The 19,514-nt window shown below is 37.5% G+C and overlaps 1 protein-coding gene across 8 annotated transcripts in view; it reads left to right on the top strand.

Annotated features, from left to right (window-relative positions):
* Positions 1-19,514, top strand: part of ATE1 (arginyltransferase 1) — a 79,470-nt gene that overhangs the window by 38,558 nt on the left and 21,398 nt on the right. The window contains exon 12 of one of the 8 annotated variants that reach the window (XM_062001355.1): positions 7,716-9,060. The exons of the other annotated variants lie outside the window; for them this stretch is intronic. Coding sequence (XP_061857339.1) covers positions 7,716-7,784 — 69 coding nt within the window. The 3' untranslated portion in view covers positions 7,785-9,060. Of the gene's footprint in view, positions 1-7,715; positions 9,061-19,514 lie in introns of those variants that run through there. 8 annotated transcript variants of the gene reach the window in all.

Genomic DNA, 19,514 nt, shown 5'->3' with positions numbered 1-19,514 from the left:
TGTGTTATCTGTGTGTACCATTTTAAGACCATTCTGTGATGTGAAGAGGTGTTTTGACTGAAATCTTTATCCAGACTTGTATACAGGCCAAAGTAAATGGAATTATTTCAGTCAGTCTCCTTCGGTATCAAGGCATGGCCAGACTTCAGATAGATGGAATACTAGAAAGGGTTCTGAAATGTCAGAAAAGAAACAAAAGGCTGATTCAACTGTGATTAATCATTCTTAAACCAAATACCTCAGACTGACTGTGGTTGTAAGTGGTGCCCCTGGAATTTTATGGCACTCAAGAGCCAATTTCTTTGGCTGCTTTCAGGAATTTCAGCATCACTTTTCCTGCAGCAGTGAAATGCATCCAGTGGTAGCCTGGACTTCCACGTCCATGGGATCCACAAAGGTCTGGCTCATCCTCTTTGGTCGTTTCTGACCTTAGAATTTAGCAAACCTTTTCAATAAGCTCAGATTTGCTGTGTCAGCTGAAATGTGTGAGAGGGAAAAGATGTAATGTGGCATGATTCTGTGACCAACTGTCATCCTTTTTTTCTCACTGATATCCTATTTTGCCATTACCAAGGTATATAGTAATAAACTGAGAGTTGATTCAAGAACTGGAGTTATTCTGCTGCAGTTTGTTAGCATGTGTAATAGTGGCTTTTCAGGATTATTTTTGTCAGTTTATAGGTATAAATATGCATCTGAATTAGCACAAAACATTATTTTTTCGTATAAGTAGTCAACATTTAGTTGATTTAGTTGATTTCAGAAAAGGTGGTACTTGTTACAGAGTGCCAGGTTGTTGATTGCGATGCTATTTGGTAATAAAGAACTGAAATACCTGGGTTGAAAAACCATTACCTACTCCAAGAAAGCAATAAAAGTTTTGACAGCACAGTGGTGTTGCTTTTTTTGGGCAAGAGGGTTAAAAACAGCAAAATAATAAACAAAGAAAAACCCATACAATAATAATAATAATAATAAGACCATGAAAATGTAAGTTACAGAAGTAGGGGGGAAATCCCTTGTTTCTCTGTATGTCTTAAACATCACTTTTCACTGCCTTCCTCTCCTTTCCTGCATTTCCCCACTGGCCAGGGTACTCTTCAACATTAACATCAGCAGCTAAAATTGAACATTCATTTCTTCAGAGCTCTGAACTTACCCCATGTCTTCCTTCTAGTGGTCTGGGTTAGCGACCGAGGGGGAAAAAGGCTACTCTGAATTATACTGGGGTTTTGGCTTTAAAACCCAAAGGGATTTTGAGAGCTCAAGTAGCTGGCCAAGACTTCCAAAAGTATTTGGATGATTGACTCAGTGAGTGCGTATTAAATGCTTCTGAAAATCAAGTTGCTTTCATATTCCTTCAAGTTGTAACTAGCACAAAAGGTCCTTATCTCACCACATATATTTAATCAAATGTGTTTTGACTGGAAGGCTGTCTGTCTGTGGCTCTGATAAGTCATATGCTGCATTCAGGACTGCAGCATCCCTTACAGCTTGCTTTCCACCCCCTCCTTTTTTTCTTCTTTTTTCTTTTTTTTTCCTTATTTTGTTTGTTCCTTTCTTCCATAAAAGCTTTCTCTGTTCAGCTTTCCTCATCTGGAAGACCAAAGCCCAAAAACTGAGTTAAATGGAACTGAACAATTTGGAAAAAACAACTACAAGAATGTGGGGCAGAACAGAAAATACAATGGGTGAAAGATTCTAGTCTTTTAGTTCTTGGTGTAGCCTAGTGATAAATATTTTTAAGTGTTTCTTATTTACTTTGAGCAGCATCTTGCAAAGTGTTTGAGGCCACTTACTAGGTTGATTTTCTGTTTTTTGTTCAAGATATTTCTAGTGAGGTTGTGAAAACTGCATTATTGTGAGCATCAGAAAGCAGAATAAGGAGATGCTCTGTTCTGGATAGCAACAGATGTTACTGAATGCTGACAGTGGATTTTCACTCAAAATGTAATTATTAAAAGCAGAGTCTCAGTTTCCATGTTGTTTCCCTAGCAGGCAAAGATAGTGAATGCAATTACTTTTCATTTTTGTCCTAGGCTGCTGTCTTATGCTGTGTGTAATTGGTAAATTATTACAGTTTTTTCTCAGTGCGGGTATTGAATTTCACACAGGATTAAAACCAGTTGCAATCCCATTTTTCTACTGGAAACAAACACAGATCCCAACCATATATCTCTTTTTTTCCTTAAAATTTATTTTTCCTTTTTGAAATATTTGCAATCAAGACCTTCTTTTGGTGAGTTAGAGCTCCCTTGGGAAGAAGCTCAACATGGCCCAGGGGTTTTATTTTTCCAATTTTGGAAATGTGGATTTCTTTTCAGTTGTTTACTTAAAGTTTAACATGATTGAAATGTAGCAGAACTGAAGTGAAAATAATATGTATATTTATGCCTGATTGTATTATTTGTAGACTTTTATCAGGGCAGAAAGAAATGTCTTTCACAAAGGTCTCGGCTGACCTCCGAAGTGAACAGTCTCTTTTTCATTACTGCCTCTTGAGAAAATAAACATGTCCCATAGCAGAAGTTTTGGGGTGTTTTCTGTACAAGCTTTGAAGAAATTCTATCTGAAAGTAATTTTGAGAGTGGAGTCGTGTTTGAGAGTCATGGCCTTTCTACAGTTTCAGCTCTATACCTGTAACTTTTTATTTGGTGGGTATTTGATTAAAAACCAAATTTCCTCAGATTGAGTAATTGACTTTTCTTTGGTCTTTGTTTTTCTATAATGGAGGAAAAAATGTTGGTGAATAGGAGCAGGTCCTCTTAAAACTATCCATTTCTTATCTTCTATATGAGGCTTGGGTCAGATGACATTATTTATATGTAGTCTTTAAAAAAAACCAAATGCATCCCTCCACCCAAACCCAACCAAAGAGAAAACCCCAAAAGAACCAGTTCCCATATTGGCTATTTGAGAGAAATGTTCTAACTCATTATGTCTTCAATTCCAAATATGAGGAGATTTAAATACCAGATTTGAATGTTGATGATTTACTGGTTTGATGATAATTTTGATGCTACTAATGACTTGAATATCTATCAGTAAAGACTGTTTATTCTGCATATGACAGGGATATGTTTGTGCATAAGGAGGTGTATATTCAGGATTCACAGTTCAGATGTTCTGAAGAATAAACATAGAAATGGGAAAGAAATGGTATTAATCACCTACATATGCACATCAGCATTCTCCACTTAACACTATAGGGGAGTTGTCCTAAGCTTCCTTAACAAATATGATTTTGTTATCTTGGGTGCCACTTAAACTAAAATCTAACCTCATTTTCATAAAAGCACAAGAATAAGAGGTATAGTTTGTTAAATTGTAGACCAGTTCACTGCCAGTAGATGTTTTCAGTGTTGTTAGAGGTAACTTGCCTCTCTGTCAAAAGGAGCTGCTTAAAAGATTTAGTCAGGATCATGTTAATAAACCTGAGACAAACCGTATTCTGAATGATAATAGCTGGTAGGAATTTATCATGTCTAATTCATAACTCTGCGTAGTCATAAATTCACTGCTTATTGCTGACTTGCACTAAATCCAACTTGAAAGCTTATTTAGGGACTCCATAGCAACCCATAGCTATTAAAGTGAGAACTGTAAACTGTGAAATACATAGACGAAAGAGGAGTGGGTTTGGTTTGGTTGGGGTTTTTTTGGAGGTAGCATAATATACTTCCCAATTCACGTGTCTTTAATTTATCTCCATCTGAGGAATGAGGTCATAACTCATAGCTCAGAATTCTCCAATTATAAATCCATTAGTCCCTGCTAGTAAGTGTAAGAATGCATGGGATTTTTAAAGTAAGAAGCAAATCAGTTAATATAGCACTGTTTTGTCAGCTTCACTTAATTACTTTGTTGATGAAATCATTTTTGGATGGTCCTCAAACACCAGTTACCATTCTTTACTTCTGAATTTTGTATCTCTACTTGTCTCTTTGTGGGTATAACACAAAGTGGGTGAATTTTCTTATGGAGAAACGGACACCTTACATGTTGAAAGTAATACTTTTCATTTTTCCTACTGTAGTCTCTGTGTGAAGTGGTTTATAGCTATGCCAGTTTACAAGTGTTGGGCAAAACATCACTGTTGTTCTCCACTGTCCTGGAGAAAAACGTGTCACTAAAGTGTAAGTCAGTCATTGAAACCCTGGTTAGTTTTATCCATGCACCACATTTATTGAATCTGGCAACGCTTGCGGTATTGGATCTCTCCTTTGGCTTCAAATCCGTTTGCTCTTATTGTATGCTTTATGTATTTTTGGGTTTTTTTGCTGATCTTATTAGCTCTAATTAGGCAATATTGTCAAGTGGAATTTATTCAGTCTGAAAGCCAGGAACTCCTGCTTTTCCTGGCTCTGCTGTATTTCACCTTGTGGTCTTTACAGTAGGAGCTGGCTGACAAGTCAGTTAATCTACACAGGAGATGTTTTTTCTCCAATTTTCCAGGAAAGATTTAACAGTAGATACTTTAATGAGGTCTGGTTTTACTAAGACCTCATTAATTTCACAGAGGTATCACAGCACATTTCTCTGAAGTGCTACATTTAATCTAGATGACAATTTGTTATTTTGAATGATTATTTTCTCTGTCTGAGTTTGTTTAGCTACTGACTGTACCAAGTCTCCAAGTATAAGTATATTAATGAGGTTCTATTATTTAACCTCCATCCTGATGTTAAGCACAATGCTTCTAATAATCTAGTTTACAAAAAGTTTGTAGGGAAAGGGATGTCCTAGATTCTTGTGGAGGGGAATGACTTGGAGTCAGGAGGGAAAAGTGGAATCAGAGAAGTAGACTTGTCAGGGGCCATGGGGCATTATGGAGTCACAGAATCATAGAATGGAGTCCATCCCCTTATGCCAACACAGGTTCAGCTGTATTTGTGTTAACTTTTAACACCTGTTGGACCCGTGTGCCAAAGCCCTCCCTTGACAAGCTTATACACACCTTTGTCTATTGGCTGTTATGTACTTCCATGTCCTTGGGCTTTCTTAATTTTCCCATAGAAATTCTTTTTTCTTGATGACTGACCTGAACTAAAGAACATTTCATTTTATCCTACACGTTCTGCACCTAAATAACCCTGTTATTTCTTGGCTGTTCTTTTTTCTCAGCACTCTTCTTTCTACATGTGATGTCTGCCATCATGCCTCTTCTTGGGCTTCTCTTATTTTTGCTAAAAACCCCAAGCAACCATCCACAAAAACCTCTCATGAATTCCACCTTTTCTCCAAGCTTATTGTCATTCTTATGCAGTCTAATGGATTTTCATCAACTTGATGCATTCCTACAGAATGATGTCTGAAATTAGGTCTTCAGTCTAAGGCTCTCAGATGCTGAGGTCAGCTTCTACCATTTGTTTATACAATATGAGCCTTCATTATACTTGAAGAAGATAGTAGACTCTGGAGGGAAGGGGTGGAAAGGCAAAAAAATGTGAGTTGTGTGACTACAGAATGTTCAGAATGGCTTAAATTGGGATTTGGCTGAGTTATTTTTAGTGTCAAGGTTTGTGACCATGAAAGCACACGTGTATATGCTCTTGCATCTCTCTGCAGTTCATTCTGGTTTAGGTAAATATCTGATAAAAGTTGCCTTTCTTTTTCAGTAGAGAACATTGCATTTTACAGTTGTTCCTCACAGTGCCTTTAGAGACCTTCTGGAAGAGTTTTAGCTTCCTTACTACAGTAAATTAGTATTTGAAGCATTATAGTGAATGCTGGAAGTGGCAGCCTAAAGTAATAAATTCAGAATAAACAAACCCCAGAGCAAAGATGTGTTAGCAGTGGATTGCAGATGATGGTAATTGCGTTTTCACATTACCAGCCTATCACTAGATCTTGCTTCATGTTATCTACTGATAGCCACCAATGTTATTCAAATGAAAATAATTTGAAACTGAAACTATACTGTCTTTATACTCAAAGTTTGTGGAGCCTGGCTGGCTCTTGGCTGGGCGCTGTGTTTTCATGAAGACTGCAGTGTAGGCACTGGAGCTCTCACTGCATGGAGTAGGGCCCCAAGCAGAAGGGTCAATGGAGCAGCTGAAATGTTTTTGTTACAGCTTCTTCAAAGATTTTTCTTAACCCAATAAAATCAGCTCCCAAAGGCTTTCAAAGGTTACCTTATTGGGGAGAGCTGGGAGCTTGGCAGGCTGTTGTCTGTGGAGTGCAAAATGAAAAAGGAAATAAAACAACACAAACTCCTTTTGCTGTTTCCAGACACTGCCCTGAGGTTGCTGTTTATCATGTGAGAGAGTTCACCACCACTGCTGAAAACTTTATATTGTTTTCAAGTGTTCCAAAAGGAATGCCTGAAACGGTTCAGAGTGGTTGGTTGCTGTGTTAGATGATTTCTTCCTAGAAAGGTTTCAAGGGACTAGATAATATTTTCTAATAGAATAAGGTACTGTTTGCTTCCTTCCCCTTTTTTGTTCAGAATAAAAATGTTCTCACAAACAACACTGAGCTAGAATGACAAAAAAAGGGTATGAAAATGACCCCATTGTCAGCTAACTGAAGAAGAATGGGTTCATGGAGCAAAAGTACACAGGAACCAAGTTCCCTGTTGGTCCCCACACAAACACACTGTTGTTCTGTGAATGGAGAGAAGACAAGATGAGCTCTTTGTTCCACTGATCTATTGCTTTTATTTAAGATATTAAGGACAGTGTGCTGAAGGCTAATTAGTGATAATTTGGACAGTAAGGTTGATCCATGATTTATTTTATGAATTTCTTTCTTTTTCATTCTTTCCAGTTTAGTTTTTACCCGTTGGCATTGTCTGGCTTGCTATTAAATATTTTTAACTATCTTTCTTTCTGGGAGAAGGAGAGGAAGGTGGAGAGATGTTTCAATATACTCAGGGGATGGGGACAGGGCTTGCTACTCTGCATCTTCAGTTTATGTCATGCAGTGGCAGGGAAGGACACTGAGTAAAATGCCATAGTGCCCTCTGAGAGCCTGTCTCAAGCTCTGTTCCTGCTTCTCACTTTCAACAATCTGAGGATGCTGTGCAAGAAAATCAAGTGGGAAAGTCTCCACAGGGAGAAGCTTTGGGGCTGCTCCACCACAATTCCCGCTAAATTAGGTGTGGCATTGAGGAAGAATCCAACAAGACCAAGGGTAATGGGATAAAACTGGAACACAAAGTTCCACTTAAAAAACCTATTTCACCGTTGAGGTGAGGGAGCCCTGGCACAGGCTGCCCAGAGGGGTTGTGGAGGCTCCTTCCTTGGAGGTCTTCCAGACCCTCCTGGACATGTTCCTATGCGACCTGATCTAGGTGACCCTGCTTCTGCAGGGGGATTGGACTAGATGATCTCTAAAGGTCCCTTCCAACCCTACCATTCTATGATTCTATGACAGCTCCTGTGCAGCCTAAATTATTGCAATATGGTATTTTATGTGTTTCTTATAAATTGTGATGTGCTTCTAATAGAGCTCAATTTGTAAGCCCTGACTGAAACTTTTAGAAGGTAAATTGGTTTCTTTCTCAGAACCATATATGTTTTGCTGTTTGATGATGATGGTTTAATGGATTTATAAACACAAAGGTATTCTCTGTCAATGGGGGATGGTAAAAAAACTCTGTTAAATGTCTTCTTGATCACATTGATAACTGTTAAGTCTTCAAATGCCTGTGCTAACAGCCCCATCTTCTGATGAAGTTTTAAGCAAATTTACCTCTTTTACTCATGATGCAGGAAGAAGTTAGTGTGATGATCCAAAAAAAAAAAAAAGATGCTAAGATTCCTCAAGCCAATACCCCTTAAGCTGGAAAAGCTGCAAACTGCCACAAAAGTCTCTAAAAATCTCTAGTACCCTACAAGCTACGTTCTGTGTAAGAAGGGCTTTCCTTGATTCTCTTGCCTCTGAGATGATTGCATGTCTTTAGAGCAACAACAAACAAAAACGAGTGTGAACCTTCTCCTGAGAGTCTCTTAAAACTGAAGATATTCTTCTATTCCTGAGATTTATGAACTCTTTCTCTGGGTTTATGGCCAAATGTTTGGCTCCTGACTGCGTTAGGTTGCTTGGACAGAGTAACACCAACAGAAAACTTCCCTAAAGGGGCAGCTGGAGACCTTCTGCCAAGGTGAAGCTGGAATGTGCCACACTTCTGCCAACCCTCATCAGCACAACAGCCTCCTGGGGCCCACCACTGCTGCTGTACATTGGAACGGCTTCAGATGCCACCAAAGCTGAATAGGAGGCAGGGAAGTTTTAGCAACATTTTGGCCCTTTAGCTGTGCAGATCTGGATTAAACTGTTGTGTCAATACTTATGGGCATATGGTGACAAGCATTGAAGTGTTTGTCATACTTTGTGCACTCAGAAATGTGGTTAAAATGCATGTAAATGCATAAAACTGCTTTTGTATTTGATGATATGCATCTGCATTAAAACAGTGTGGAGCTTTCTGGTGTTAAAATAAAGCCAGGTGATTGCTTGGGCAATTTTTAATTATTTGAACTCTGAAAAGCAATGATTATAAACTGTCAGAATGTCAACGAAGTGCTTGATTTCTTTATTAAGTGCAGTTCTAATTTTAACACTCCCTCAATCCTATATTTGGATGCATGTTTAAATATACCCTTGAATTACCAAGTTTTGGTATGGTCAGGACTTAATGTAGCATATAGTATAGTTACTGATTCCAGCCCAATTGCCTTCAGATTTGTTTTCTTCTGCAAAGGTGTTTATAAACAAAACACTTTCCAAACATCTGGCATTATGAGAGGACTGAAGCGTTGATGTTTTCAGCTCAAAGACTTTGGGGATATGTAACATTAAACAGTATGTTTAGGAAAACATGCAAGTAGACATTCATGTACCTTTTCATGGCAGTAATTTGGATGAAGAAATACTAGTGAATCACTTCTAACCAACTGTGGAAATAGGGTTGAACTTGGGCAGTTTTACATAGCTGTGGCCATACACATGTGCATTTACATTGCTAATAGTGCAAAACCTGCATGCAGAATTGCAGCCACAGAACTCTTTTGCCATCACTTTGTTCCATTCTGTATAATAAAAATGACCTGACTTGACAAGAATTCCAGTTTAATGTTTTGTTTATAGCTAAGTAGACAGTATTCATTAACATACAGAGAAGTTTGAAAGCAAGTCAATGTCAAAAAGAACATGTTGAAAGGATACAATGGTTTTTACTGTAGCATGTCCTCAGGCAGTTCTCATTCCCTGCAAAACTGCTTGATGAAAATTCAATACCTCTCTCTACCTGGCCTTATTTTCTGTGTCTTATTCCTACATATGTTTAGTATTTCTATATATGAATTCTTTCCTCACTTTCTTAGATTTAGCATGGTCCCAGAGGGACTCAAATGGATTGAACCTCAGAAACTCAGGGGCTCACCCAGTTAAGCATTTCTTCTGAAAATCAATATAGCTGCAGCCTGGTTTTCAGTTTCAGGTGTTGAGGTGGAGAAGGTGAAAGGAAAGTGGTACAGGCTGTGGTAGCAGTGAAGATCCCACTTTCTGCAGCGCTGGGATGGCTGTGTGGGCTGTAAAGGAGGCATGATGCCTGACTGCTTTACTTGAAACAGTTTTGGAGACCACATACTAGTTCTTTTAGGGTGACAAAACTTAACACATTTCTGCAGTACAGCTTTGGTCTCATTTTGAGTCTGTTGCAATGAGATCAATAATGGCTTGAATTCAGACATGTGGTTTGTGAACTCCACATGCTGAGATGGTCCTGAGGTGAAGTAGAATGGTCTCCTGCTGAGGAAGAACTCCTGGGAGAGCACAGAATGGCTTTGTTTACAAATTCTCTTCTCCCAGCAAACAAAGCAAGCTTGTTTAACAAACACTAGACAAACAAAATGGGCCTAAAATTAGAATGCTTATTTCATGAATGAAAACTCACTATGAAAATAAACATTTTTTGAGGGACAATAAAATAAAACTTCTTTTAAAGTGCACTTCTTTTTGGTGGTCCAGAATTTTTGTACAGATGCTTGTTGATACTTTGTACAGATAGATAATGCTTTTCTTGCTGTTAAAGTTCTAACATATGCTTGGAATAGCAAGGTAAAACAAGCCTTTTTCTTTATTGATTCATTTTTTTAATCTACAGATGTAAGGGAGGCAAATAAGTTTAGATTTTTGGGCAGAGGTGTGTTACTCTATCCTGATCATATAAATTGGAGACACTTAAAACACTGAGATTTATAATTCCTTTATTTTCTCCTTCAAGTTCTTAGCCTGAGTAACATCTTTTCTCTCTGTGTGTTAAGGACGTGTTAACTTGAATTCAGAAATATTATTTACTCAAGATCCCATGGAAATGAAGTTTTTCCTAATGAGCTTTCATGTGCTGTTTTCTCCACTTTGTCCTGCAAATTTCCTCTTTTCTACTATCTTAAGATGACTATTAACACCTGTTTCTGTATATGTACCACTGTTGAAGTTGTTTCTTCAATATTGAGTTGTGTATGTTTCAGTGTTGAAGGACTAAAGGTAAATTATTTGTTGTGTGTTAGGTTTTCATTGTTGGACATGAAAAACACATATCAAGTGTACCGTATACTGATAGAAAGCCTTACAGTTAGAAATCTTGTACTGTTCTGAATTACTGATTCCCAGTATTGTTTCTTAGATGCACAAAAGCAAACAGAAATGAAGAATGTTGGAGTATCAATTTTTTAAGTGACTCTTTTTATTAGTGTGATTCAGATGCATAAATATGCTTTTGAAAATCCCACATAACCTGTCTTAATCTAAAGCCAAATCTCACATTTGAATTCTTAATCAGGAGGATACTTGAACTTGTGAACATCAGTGTTCCACAATTTGAAAAGCTGTCAATTAGTCCACTATTTGTTATGGCTTCAAATATTCCACAGACTGAGTCAACAGCTGGACATGAAGGTGAACCATGAAGTTATTTATTCAGTATAAGGCTACCATCAAGCCAGACTTTCCTGGGTAGGTTTTGTTTTCTTGCCCCTAGAGTACTGTCTGCATAGATTTTTGCCAAGTTCTGTTGTGTTTCTGGATGAGTTTTTGGAAACCTCATTAGAGGCAGAAGCAGGGCTTTGGGAAAGTCAAGTACAGAGGCAGTATTCCTTGGGGCGGTGTGATGGGTGCTCACACAGGAGAGATGGAATGTGTGAGGTTGAGCAGAAGAAGGGGCACTGCATAGGAAGGGCTAACCTGTGTGCTGCAGGGCTTGGGGCTCTTGGGTAGTTAAGTTTTGGAGCTGAGAGAGGAGAAAGTTTGGGAAAACTCTTTGAGGAGAATCATTGGAGATGCTAGGAAAGATGGGGAAGACCTGGACACCGATGAGCACTGGTGCTGCATGGGACAAACAGCACAAGGTCTTGGGGGTAACCTCAGAACACAAGAGCTAGAATGGGGAGTTTGATTTGAAAGCACACATGCAGACAAAGAGTTGTCAGAAGGATTAGAAATACAGAGAATTGAATGGTCAGGAAGAAGTGCAGGTTTGTGTGTGCCCTGTTGGGGCACAGTGCTGAAAAGTTTTATCGAGCAGCTGTGAATCTGCAGTTGGGTTAAGTGCAAGAGCAATGCACGTGTGACACGTACAAAAAGAGTACATTGGAGACTTCACAGATACCAGTAAATCCTCTGTCTTGCTTTTCTGTTGTGTCATCCTCTAGAATTACTGCTTTAAAAGTGGAGGGGGGGGGGAAGAGAATGATTTGAATTGAGTCATAGGAGCTAAGGGCAGCAGGTTTAGTCTCTGTTTTCATTTAATCTCACAAAGATTAAGAAGATAATGTGCATTAGTTTACTTTTTGTTGCATTATAAACCTGGTCAATGGTTTCAAAAAATAAAAAGACAAATGATGCATGCAGCCCTCATACCCATTTCTGTTGTGTGCTCGGAGTTCAGTTCTGGTGAATGTCAATTTTCTGGGTCCTTGTGCAGTTGTACAGAAAACAGTATTTTAAAACGTGCTCCTTTCCATTTAAATTCTCTCCATTTAATTTCTGTGTCTGGATTGTTTTTTCGGTTAAATAAACATGGTCCATAGTGGTTTTTATTCTGATAACCAGATAGTAGAAGTCTCTTTGATACAGCAGTAATTTGGCTTTGCTGCTGACTCTGTCTGTAAGTTGCTTAGATGAATGCTCTTCTTTTAGCTAGGACTCCAGCTAATGAGGTATTAATGACTGTTTAGAGCTAATTGATAGCACAGTGAAAATTCTGTGTAAGTGTAAAACACGAATATGATACATGACATTGTGTGTATTTTTCCTGACATGATTTCACTTCATGATAAATAAAAGAAAATAAAATCACAGGCTCACAGAATGGTGATTCTGTGGTTTTAAGTTTATCTTCTTATATTTTGTATATCTCATATATATAATCTTAAATTCATACCTTTAATTGAATGGACTCAAAAAATATTGTCAGTTCACAGCAGCTCCTCAAGAGAAAGATGTGGGATCCACATGACTGAAACAACCACTTCTTCTTTCTCTCTTTTTATTTTCTTTCCTATGGCTTCTCACAGCTGCCAAAATAAACTCCTTTTGAGATAGACTTAAGTCAACATAGTTGGTATGTCTCTAATGAGGAATTCCTCTTGAGGCCCTTACTTGGGTTTTATCTTTTTGTCATAACTTTTTTTAATCTCTCTTTCCAAGTTTAATGCCAGGGTCTCCTTAAGAATTTCTGCTGCAGATTTAAAGTAAACATGTTCCATTTCAATAATCATACTGTTTGTATTCCCTGAGACCTTTGTATTTTGAAGTAAAAAGGGAAAATGTATTCTATTTTTTCCTGTAACATACTTGATATTTCTAAGTTGGCTAAAATTCTAAGAAGATAATATTCATCAAATGGACAAACTCAACTGTTTTATTGTTTTCCACTCAAGCTCTCTCAGACTGTCCTACTTTTTTTCTTGATTCTTGAGTAGCTTCTCTGTGGCTAAGATACTAGTTTCCATATTCAGAAGGATATCTAAGTGGTACCAGCTTTAATTATCTTGTTCCCAACTGGATTTGTAATGACAATTTCCAGTAAATGTTAACTGCTTTTACCTATTTTATTTAAAAACACCAAATCATGGGGGATTTTTTCCCCTGGAAAGATTTTGAACATATGGCTGGTTTAAATTCATAGGGAGTGTCAGTCTCTAAATGTTTACAAGTACACCTTGAATTAGAAACATTGCTTGGAATCTCAGTCTTGTGCTGATTTCACTTCTGCCAGTTTAGTATCACTGACATTAAATATTATTAAATGAGGAAGATCAAATGTTACAATTTGAAGCTATGCAATGTTTTAATATTCTTGGTGGAAGCCTCTGGAATTCCAGACAAGAACTTACAGTAGATTTTTCCTGTAAGAACTATCTCATATCAACATACCTCAATTTTATATGCCAGGCTCAAAGTCTTTGTAGCAAATATTGAAAGCTAAACTTCATCTATTTTAATGAAATGCCTTTATGTACAGCCCAGATTAGTAGAAATAAACAAAAGAGAAATAATAAACCCGATGGGAGATGCAGAAAGGCAAAATAGGTACGTGAATATCTTGATAATGTAAAAATACTTGGAAAACATGCTTGAAAAGTGACCCTAATTTTATGTAAGCTTTTTGAATAGCTACATATTTGTAATATTTTCCTTTGTTTCTCAGTTTCAGGAGTTGTCTTCATACTTGTCTGTCATTTGGATGTTAATATTTCAGGTTTGGGTAAAGTCAGCCAACTTAGGGCAGCTCACAGTCCATGAACTTGCTCCTCCTGTCATCGAAAGTCAGCAAACAGGGTACAATAGTTGTTGTAAGGTGAATAAAGAACAGTATTGATAGTGAAGGGACCATTTTGTATTGTTTTGGACTCTTGTCTCTGCAATGTGAAACACCATAGATGTGGCAAATTTAGCCTAGTGGCATTTACTGTTTGGATTAAGCTTACTGAAATCTAAGAACAGCAAAAGAAGAACTTGGATTTATCTATCCATCTTTTTTACTCAGAAAATAATTAATGAGACAGATACAGGGTAGGAATATCAACAAGCTATGCTCATCTCTAGTGGCTGCTGTTCACTTGTGTCCAAGGTCAGAAATGTTACAGTACACTAGACACCCATTGACTTTGAGATTTACTTAAAATCTCATCATGCAAAGAATATGAACAGAGAAGACTGACAAAGGTTCCCCTGCAAAACTTATCCTTAAATTATCTTTTGTAAGCTTTTATATATGTGTATATATGTGTTTAACATCAAGGAGATGTTAAAAATACAGATTTTATGATGTAATTTTTATGTGTAGTTTTTATGATGTAGTTCCTGAAGAGAGATATTGTTTTCCTCTTTTGTGCAAGCCCAGTCACTGGCTTTATTCCAGATATAGTGGTTTTAATATGATGGCTTTGGATAGAACGGCTTTAGTTGCTTAGAACAAGCAATGGAAACTCTCACTCACTGGGCTTTATAGATGAAAAAGAACAAACTCTTGGCAATAAGTCTTAGAGGAGAGAGCAACTCTTGAAAATGGTTGACAGAGTATGCCCAGAGCAGTGTGTTATCTTTAACACTGGACAACTGCTGATGAAAGAGAGATGATAAACGCCTACATGCACACATCACATCTGCAGCAGCCCTCTGTGACAGTGAAGAGAAAGTCTCTTGAGCATGCTGTTAACTTTTTAACTTGAAACTAGAATTATCTCCTTGATTAATACAGTGGTATTAGAGAGGGTAACAGGATCTCTTTGAGTAAGGCCACGAATGGATGGACGTTATCTCAAGCAGCACTTTGTTGGCTTCTTGGATCTTGCTGATGGCATGTTTGTGTATAAATGTGCATCACTTCATAGTTTGGATCTTGTCACAGAAACATCCTCAGCCTCCCTGAGCTTGTTATACTCAGTGAGTGGAGGGAAAGATAATAGTGACATATGAAAGGAGGAAGAAGAACTGGACAGAGTTAGAGACTAAAGGGGATAGGAATAAAACCCCAAAAAGTAGTCCCAAATATTCCCCTTTTTTTCCCCCAATGAAAGCTATGTTTCTCCTAGCAGTCCATGAGCCTTTTTAGACACTTGTTGGCCATTTTCTACTATCCTGAGGTGTTTCAGGGGCTGCTATAGTACTTTGCTGATGGGATTCCAGCAGGGTTGTCTTTCCATGAGGAGCCTGACTTTCATGAAGCTCTAGCCTGACGTGCATTTTCTTGGACGGCGCTGCCCGGCTCTAACGGATTGCTGGTGATAATTCGGGCTTGCCTTCTTTACCTAGTCGAAGAGCTTCTTTCTAACCAGCTGGCTGGAAATGGAGATGAAGGCAGTCTTAATTCACTTTTAATAAAAGATCAATGGATTTATTGTGGAAAAAATAGAATACAGATGTAAACTGTACCTGATAAAAGAATTAAATGTGTGTTTAACCTTCCTGTTTTGTTTTTTCAGTGCTACTGGTGCTTGACCTTCTTCATTTTTGAGACTATTCTCTTTCTTGGGAGTTTCACGTTTTAATTTTTTCTTAGACTACAAAAACAAACTCTGCTGGTGTTTTTTCATCTCAAGTGCTTACCAAATCCCTCAGATTTTACAAAATATTTAAAAAGTAATCTCCAGACTGAAGTCTCATTAAAACCTTTGCCCTTCCTGTGGAACAAATGCTCAGAGAAGTCGATTCTGGTCGGTTCTGATTTGGAAACTGTAAACCAAAATATGTCATGGTGTGAAGTATTAGTTTAGGCTTGGCAGCCTCCCTGTAAAATTTATTTCCAGAAGCTTCCAATTAAAATGCAGCATGTCTAATAGTATAAGGAAAAGCACCTGAAAGGCTCTTTCTTTTATATTATATAAGAGGAAAAACTCCCTAAACGTTAGTGAAAACTTCCTGGAGGTATTTTTTATTATCAGTCACATTGATACAGCAATGAGGTGACTTGGTAGAAGGAACCACATACCCAGGAATTTCTTAGCTATTCTAATTTTCAGTTTTGCTTTTTCAATCAAGCCATTTGATAGGAGTCAGGTATTTTAGGAAGGTGCATTTTTTCCCCTTTAGTTTTCATGATATCTTCATAATACCAAATGCTATCCTGCTCCTTAAACAATGCAGTTTGGATGTTTCCCTCTGTGGCCCTTCTATTTCCAACCAAAATTGGAAAAAGGACAGATTGATTGTATAAGGTATAGAGTACCACATGTAAGAGGATGCAGCAAAGGATTTAGTTCCCTTCAAACCGATGGAGGTACCATATTTGTCTGTAAAATCATGACTGGCATGGAGATAAGGCAGTGATCATTCACTGCAGTTCTGTAACAGAGGCAGGAATGGTTGTCAAACAGAAGTGCAGTTTGCAGATTGACATATGTGGAAGCAGTTGTTTAGGATTACTGAATGGCAAAATGCATTGTTACTTATATTATCTGATTGTGGGACTACAAACTGTTGGAGGTCAAGAGAATGTTGGCAGAGTAACACTATATGCCTTATACTGTTCCTTTAGACTTCACTGAGTATTTTCTATTGTTGGCTATCAGAGATGGGATATTAGACTATACATTGGACATCTGATATGTCACAACATGTTAATATGTTGGCTTAAGAAGAGTGTTTCTGGATGTCTGAACATTTTAAATGGCATAAAAAAAGGAAGAACTTTTAGGCAAATGTATCTTTTTATTTCCCAAAACATTTCAAAATAGCACATTTTACATCTTGTTGGCTATTTCTCAACAAAGTGTACATGCACAGGCAGAAATATGTGCAGAGTGCATTTCATCAGCAGGTGGTATTGGGTTTAAGGAGCTGAAACATAAGACAAGTGCTTAGAGATGATCTACAAGATGATACTTTTTATTTGAAAGTCTTGTAAAGTATTCGCAAGATGGTCTGGACAGCATAAACATTGCTGCTGTGCAAGAGCTTTCATATTCTGAGATAAAAGTAAAACAAAGTGTTTTCAGTTATGGGTCTTTTACCGTAGACTGAATCACTCCTGAAATGTATACTACTTTAATCTCAAGCTGAAGAGAAATGACTTTTAAAAGCAGCTTTGCAAACCTGATGAAGTTCTTGTGCTATGATAAACAGCTCAGCAGCAGTTCCCTTCAGGAGATCCCTTTTCTACTTTGGGGTTATGTTGGGTGTATACTGCAAATCAGTACTATTAAGATGGACTATAACTAGTATGTTTAGAAGCAATTTTTTTAGATGATGTAGTCCTTTTAGAGTGAATAATGGAATCTGAATGTTTTTCTTGAAGTACAGCTGCTCCTGTCCATGAGGCAGAATCTGGCTGTGTTCTCTGGGTCAGATTTTTTTACACTTCAGGAATAGGGGGAGAAGGGGGGGACACAGGGTGGATTCAGAGTTGTTTATTTACATATTGAGGTTTTAAACATCATAGAGTAAATTGAGAGTGTTTAGGGGAGGAAAAAAATAGGCAAAAGGCCCTAGAAATTATTGCATTTAATGAATTCTGTGGATTCCCATGTTAATTTTAGCAATATAAAATTGTGCCAATACTGTTCATTGGGAAGCTTGCCTTGATATGTGTTTTCCTACTTCCTCCACTGAATGATTCAGGGGATGTGAGTTTAACCAGTAGTATAAATAAAATGCCTTTGCAGGAGAAATATCTTGCTCGTAATATGGTTGTAAATACTTTTGGAAAGGGAGGATATTGAAGAGCATCAATGGCTCATATAATTTTTACCTCTAATTACACTGTGTGTCACTGGTTGGTGATGTGTCATCACCTCAGCCTCATGCATCTTCAGGGAAGGTTATTAACAAGATTGTAAATTTGGGCGAAAGAAAACATCCAAAGAAAGTCACCTCAGAACAGTTTCTTCCTAAATAGGGTGCTTTGACACCCCAAATAGACACTGAATCTGCAGTGATGGATCGGGTAATCAATTTTTCCATCACTGTTTTACTAAGTAGTAAAGAAGCTCTTTTCTTGCCACCAAATGAGTAATGCTGCAGTGTAGTTAATGTTAGATATCCCATGTTACAGAATAGGGCAGAATATGATATTATAGAAGTAATTGGGAAATGTAAAACAGGACTGAATAGTAATATGGTTTTCACATGTAGGATTCACAGTTGTGATGTGTTTTAAGATGCAGGGGCACAACCTTCTAGGTAAACTATAAGTGGCTGAGCAATCTTTACTTACACCCACGAGTATACCCACGCTGCTAAGAAACCCTAAATTGCCACTTTGTTTTTTGCTTAAGCAGCAGCTCCAAAAGGTGATTATTTGGGTATTTCTGCTGCCTTGGTCAGTTGAGAAAATGTCTTTAAAAATCAACAATTATGTTCTATTTTTGTTTCAAGTCCTACTGAAAAGGCTTCCTCCCTCCCCCACCAAGTCCTTAAATTGTTTCATCTGAGTAACAGTGACTAAAAGTGTTCTTTAAGCTTTACCTTCACATACCTTTCAGCTATTTCTGTTTAGATAGCGTAACGTTTCAAAGTAGTTTATTTAATAATGTCATTTCCATTCTCTGCCTTTAGAGGATTTTCTAAGGCCTTGAGATTTAAGCTTCTGCATGGAATTGGAGGAATATTGTTTTAATTTAATAGAAAAATTTGCATTTAATTAAGGAAAACCAAAAACACAACAACAGTAGTTACAAGTCAATCCTGAATAGTTTTCCTATGAGAAAAACAGAGTCTTACAGGCTCATTTTGGAAAGATGCATCGTGTATTTGACAAGGTTCAGCATGAATCTTGGTTGTTTGGGGTTTTTTTTCCCCATGTGGATAGTTATGACTTTGTTTTAATCAGAAATTATTTTTGTATTTCTTACTCAACAATCCACAGTTGGTGGGAAATACATAATTTGAACAGTTAATTCTCCTGTAAATATAGTGAAGAGTCAAACAGTACGAGAATAAAAAGAATTGGGAATCTCTGCAAGTCTTCAGAGGGTTCTTCTGATTCTCAAAAATGGACTGTTGCTGCATAAGGGTGTGTCTGAAAGAACAACAGAGCTTGTGAATGTGGCATTTAAAAAACATGCCTTTAGCACCAGGCTGTAGTCACAGTAATGATCGACGTCCCTTCCCAAAGGCTGCTCAGCTTCATTCAAGGCCACTTTGCCTTCATAATATATGTTTTGAAACAAAAATCAACTTCATATCAAGACCATCACCTTCATTACCTATTTAAAGTAATTTATATGAAGAACTCTTAATTACATCAGCTTCAGTGTGACTTCTTATAATGACCAGTCTTTTAACTGTTGCTTCAAGCCCTTTGTAATTGAGATGCTGAAACTTTTCCATTCTGTTCCCGTATGTCTGTTTTTCAAGCTGATATGTGTCAGGAGTTTTCAGGATTAATTTGCTATTGCCACCATATGGTCTGAACGTTGAGAGGGTATGCATTAAAAGAATAATGGCTCCAAGATAGATTTTTGACTTAAGTTATAGGCTGATGAATAATCTTATTTTAAATCAAATGAAGATCTGATTAGAGGAGGTTATTATTGCTGAGGTGGTGATTTTCTTTGTAGCTGAAG

This window comes from Colius striatus, chromosome 8, assembly GCF_028858725.1.
Source record: "Colius striatus isolate bColStr4 chromosome 8, bColStr4.1.hap1, whole genome shotgun sequence".
Classification (NCBI taxonomy): domain Eukaryota; kingdom Metazoa; phylum Chordata; class Aves; order Coliiformes; family Coliidae; genus Colius; species Colius striatus.
Note: the sequence above shows the minus strand (reverse complement) of the source record. Positions and strands in the feature narration are given on the sequence as shown.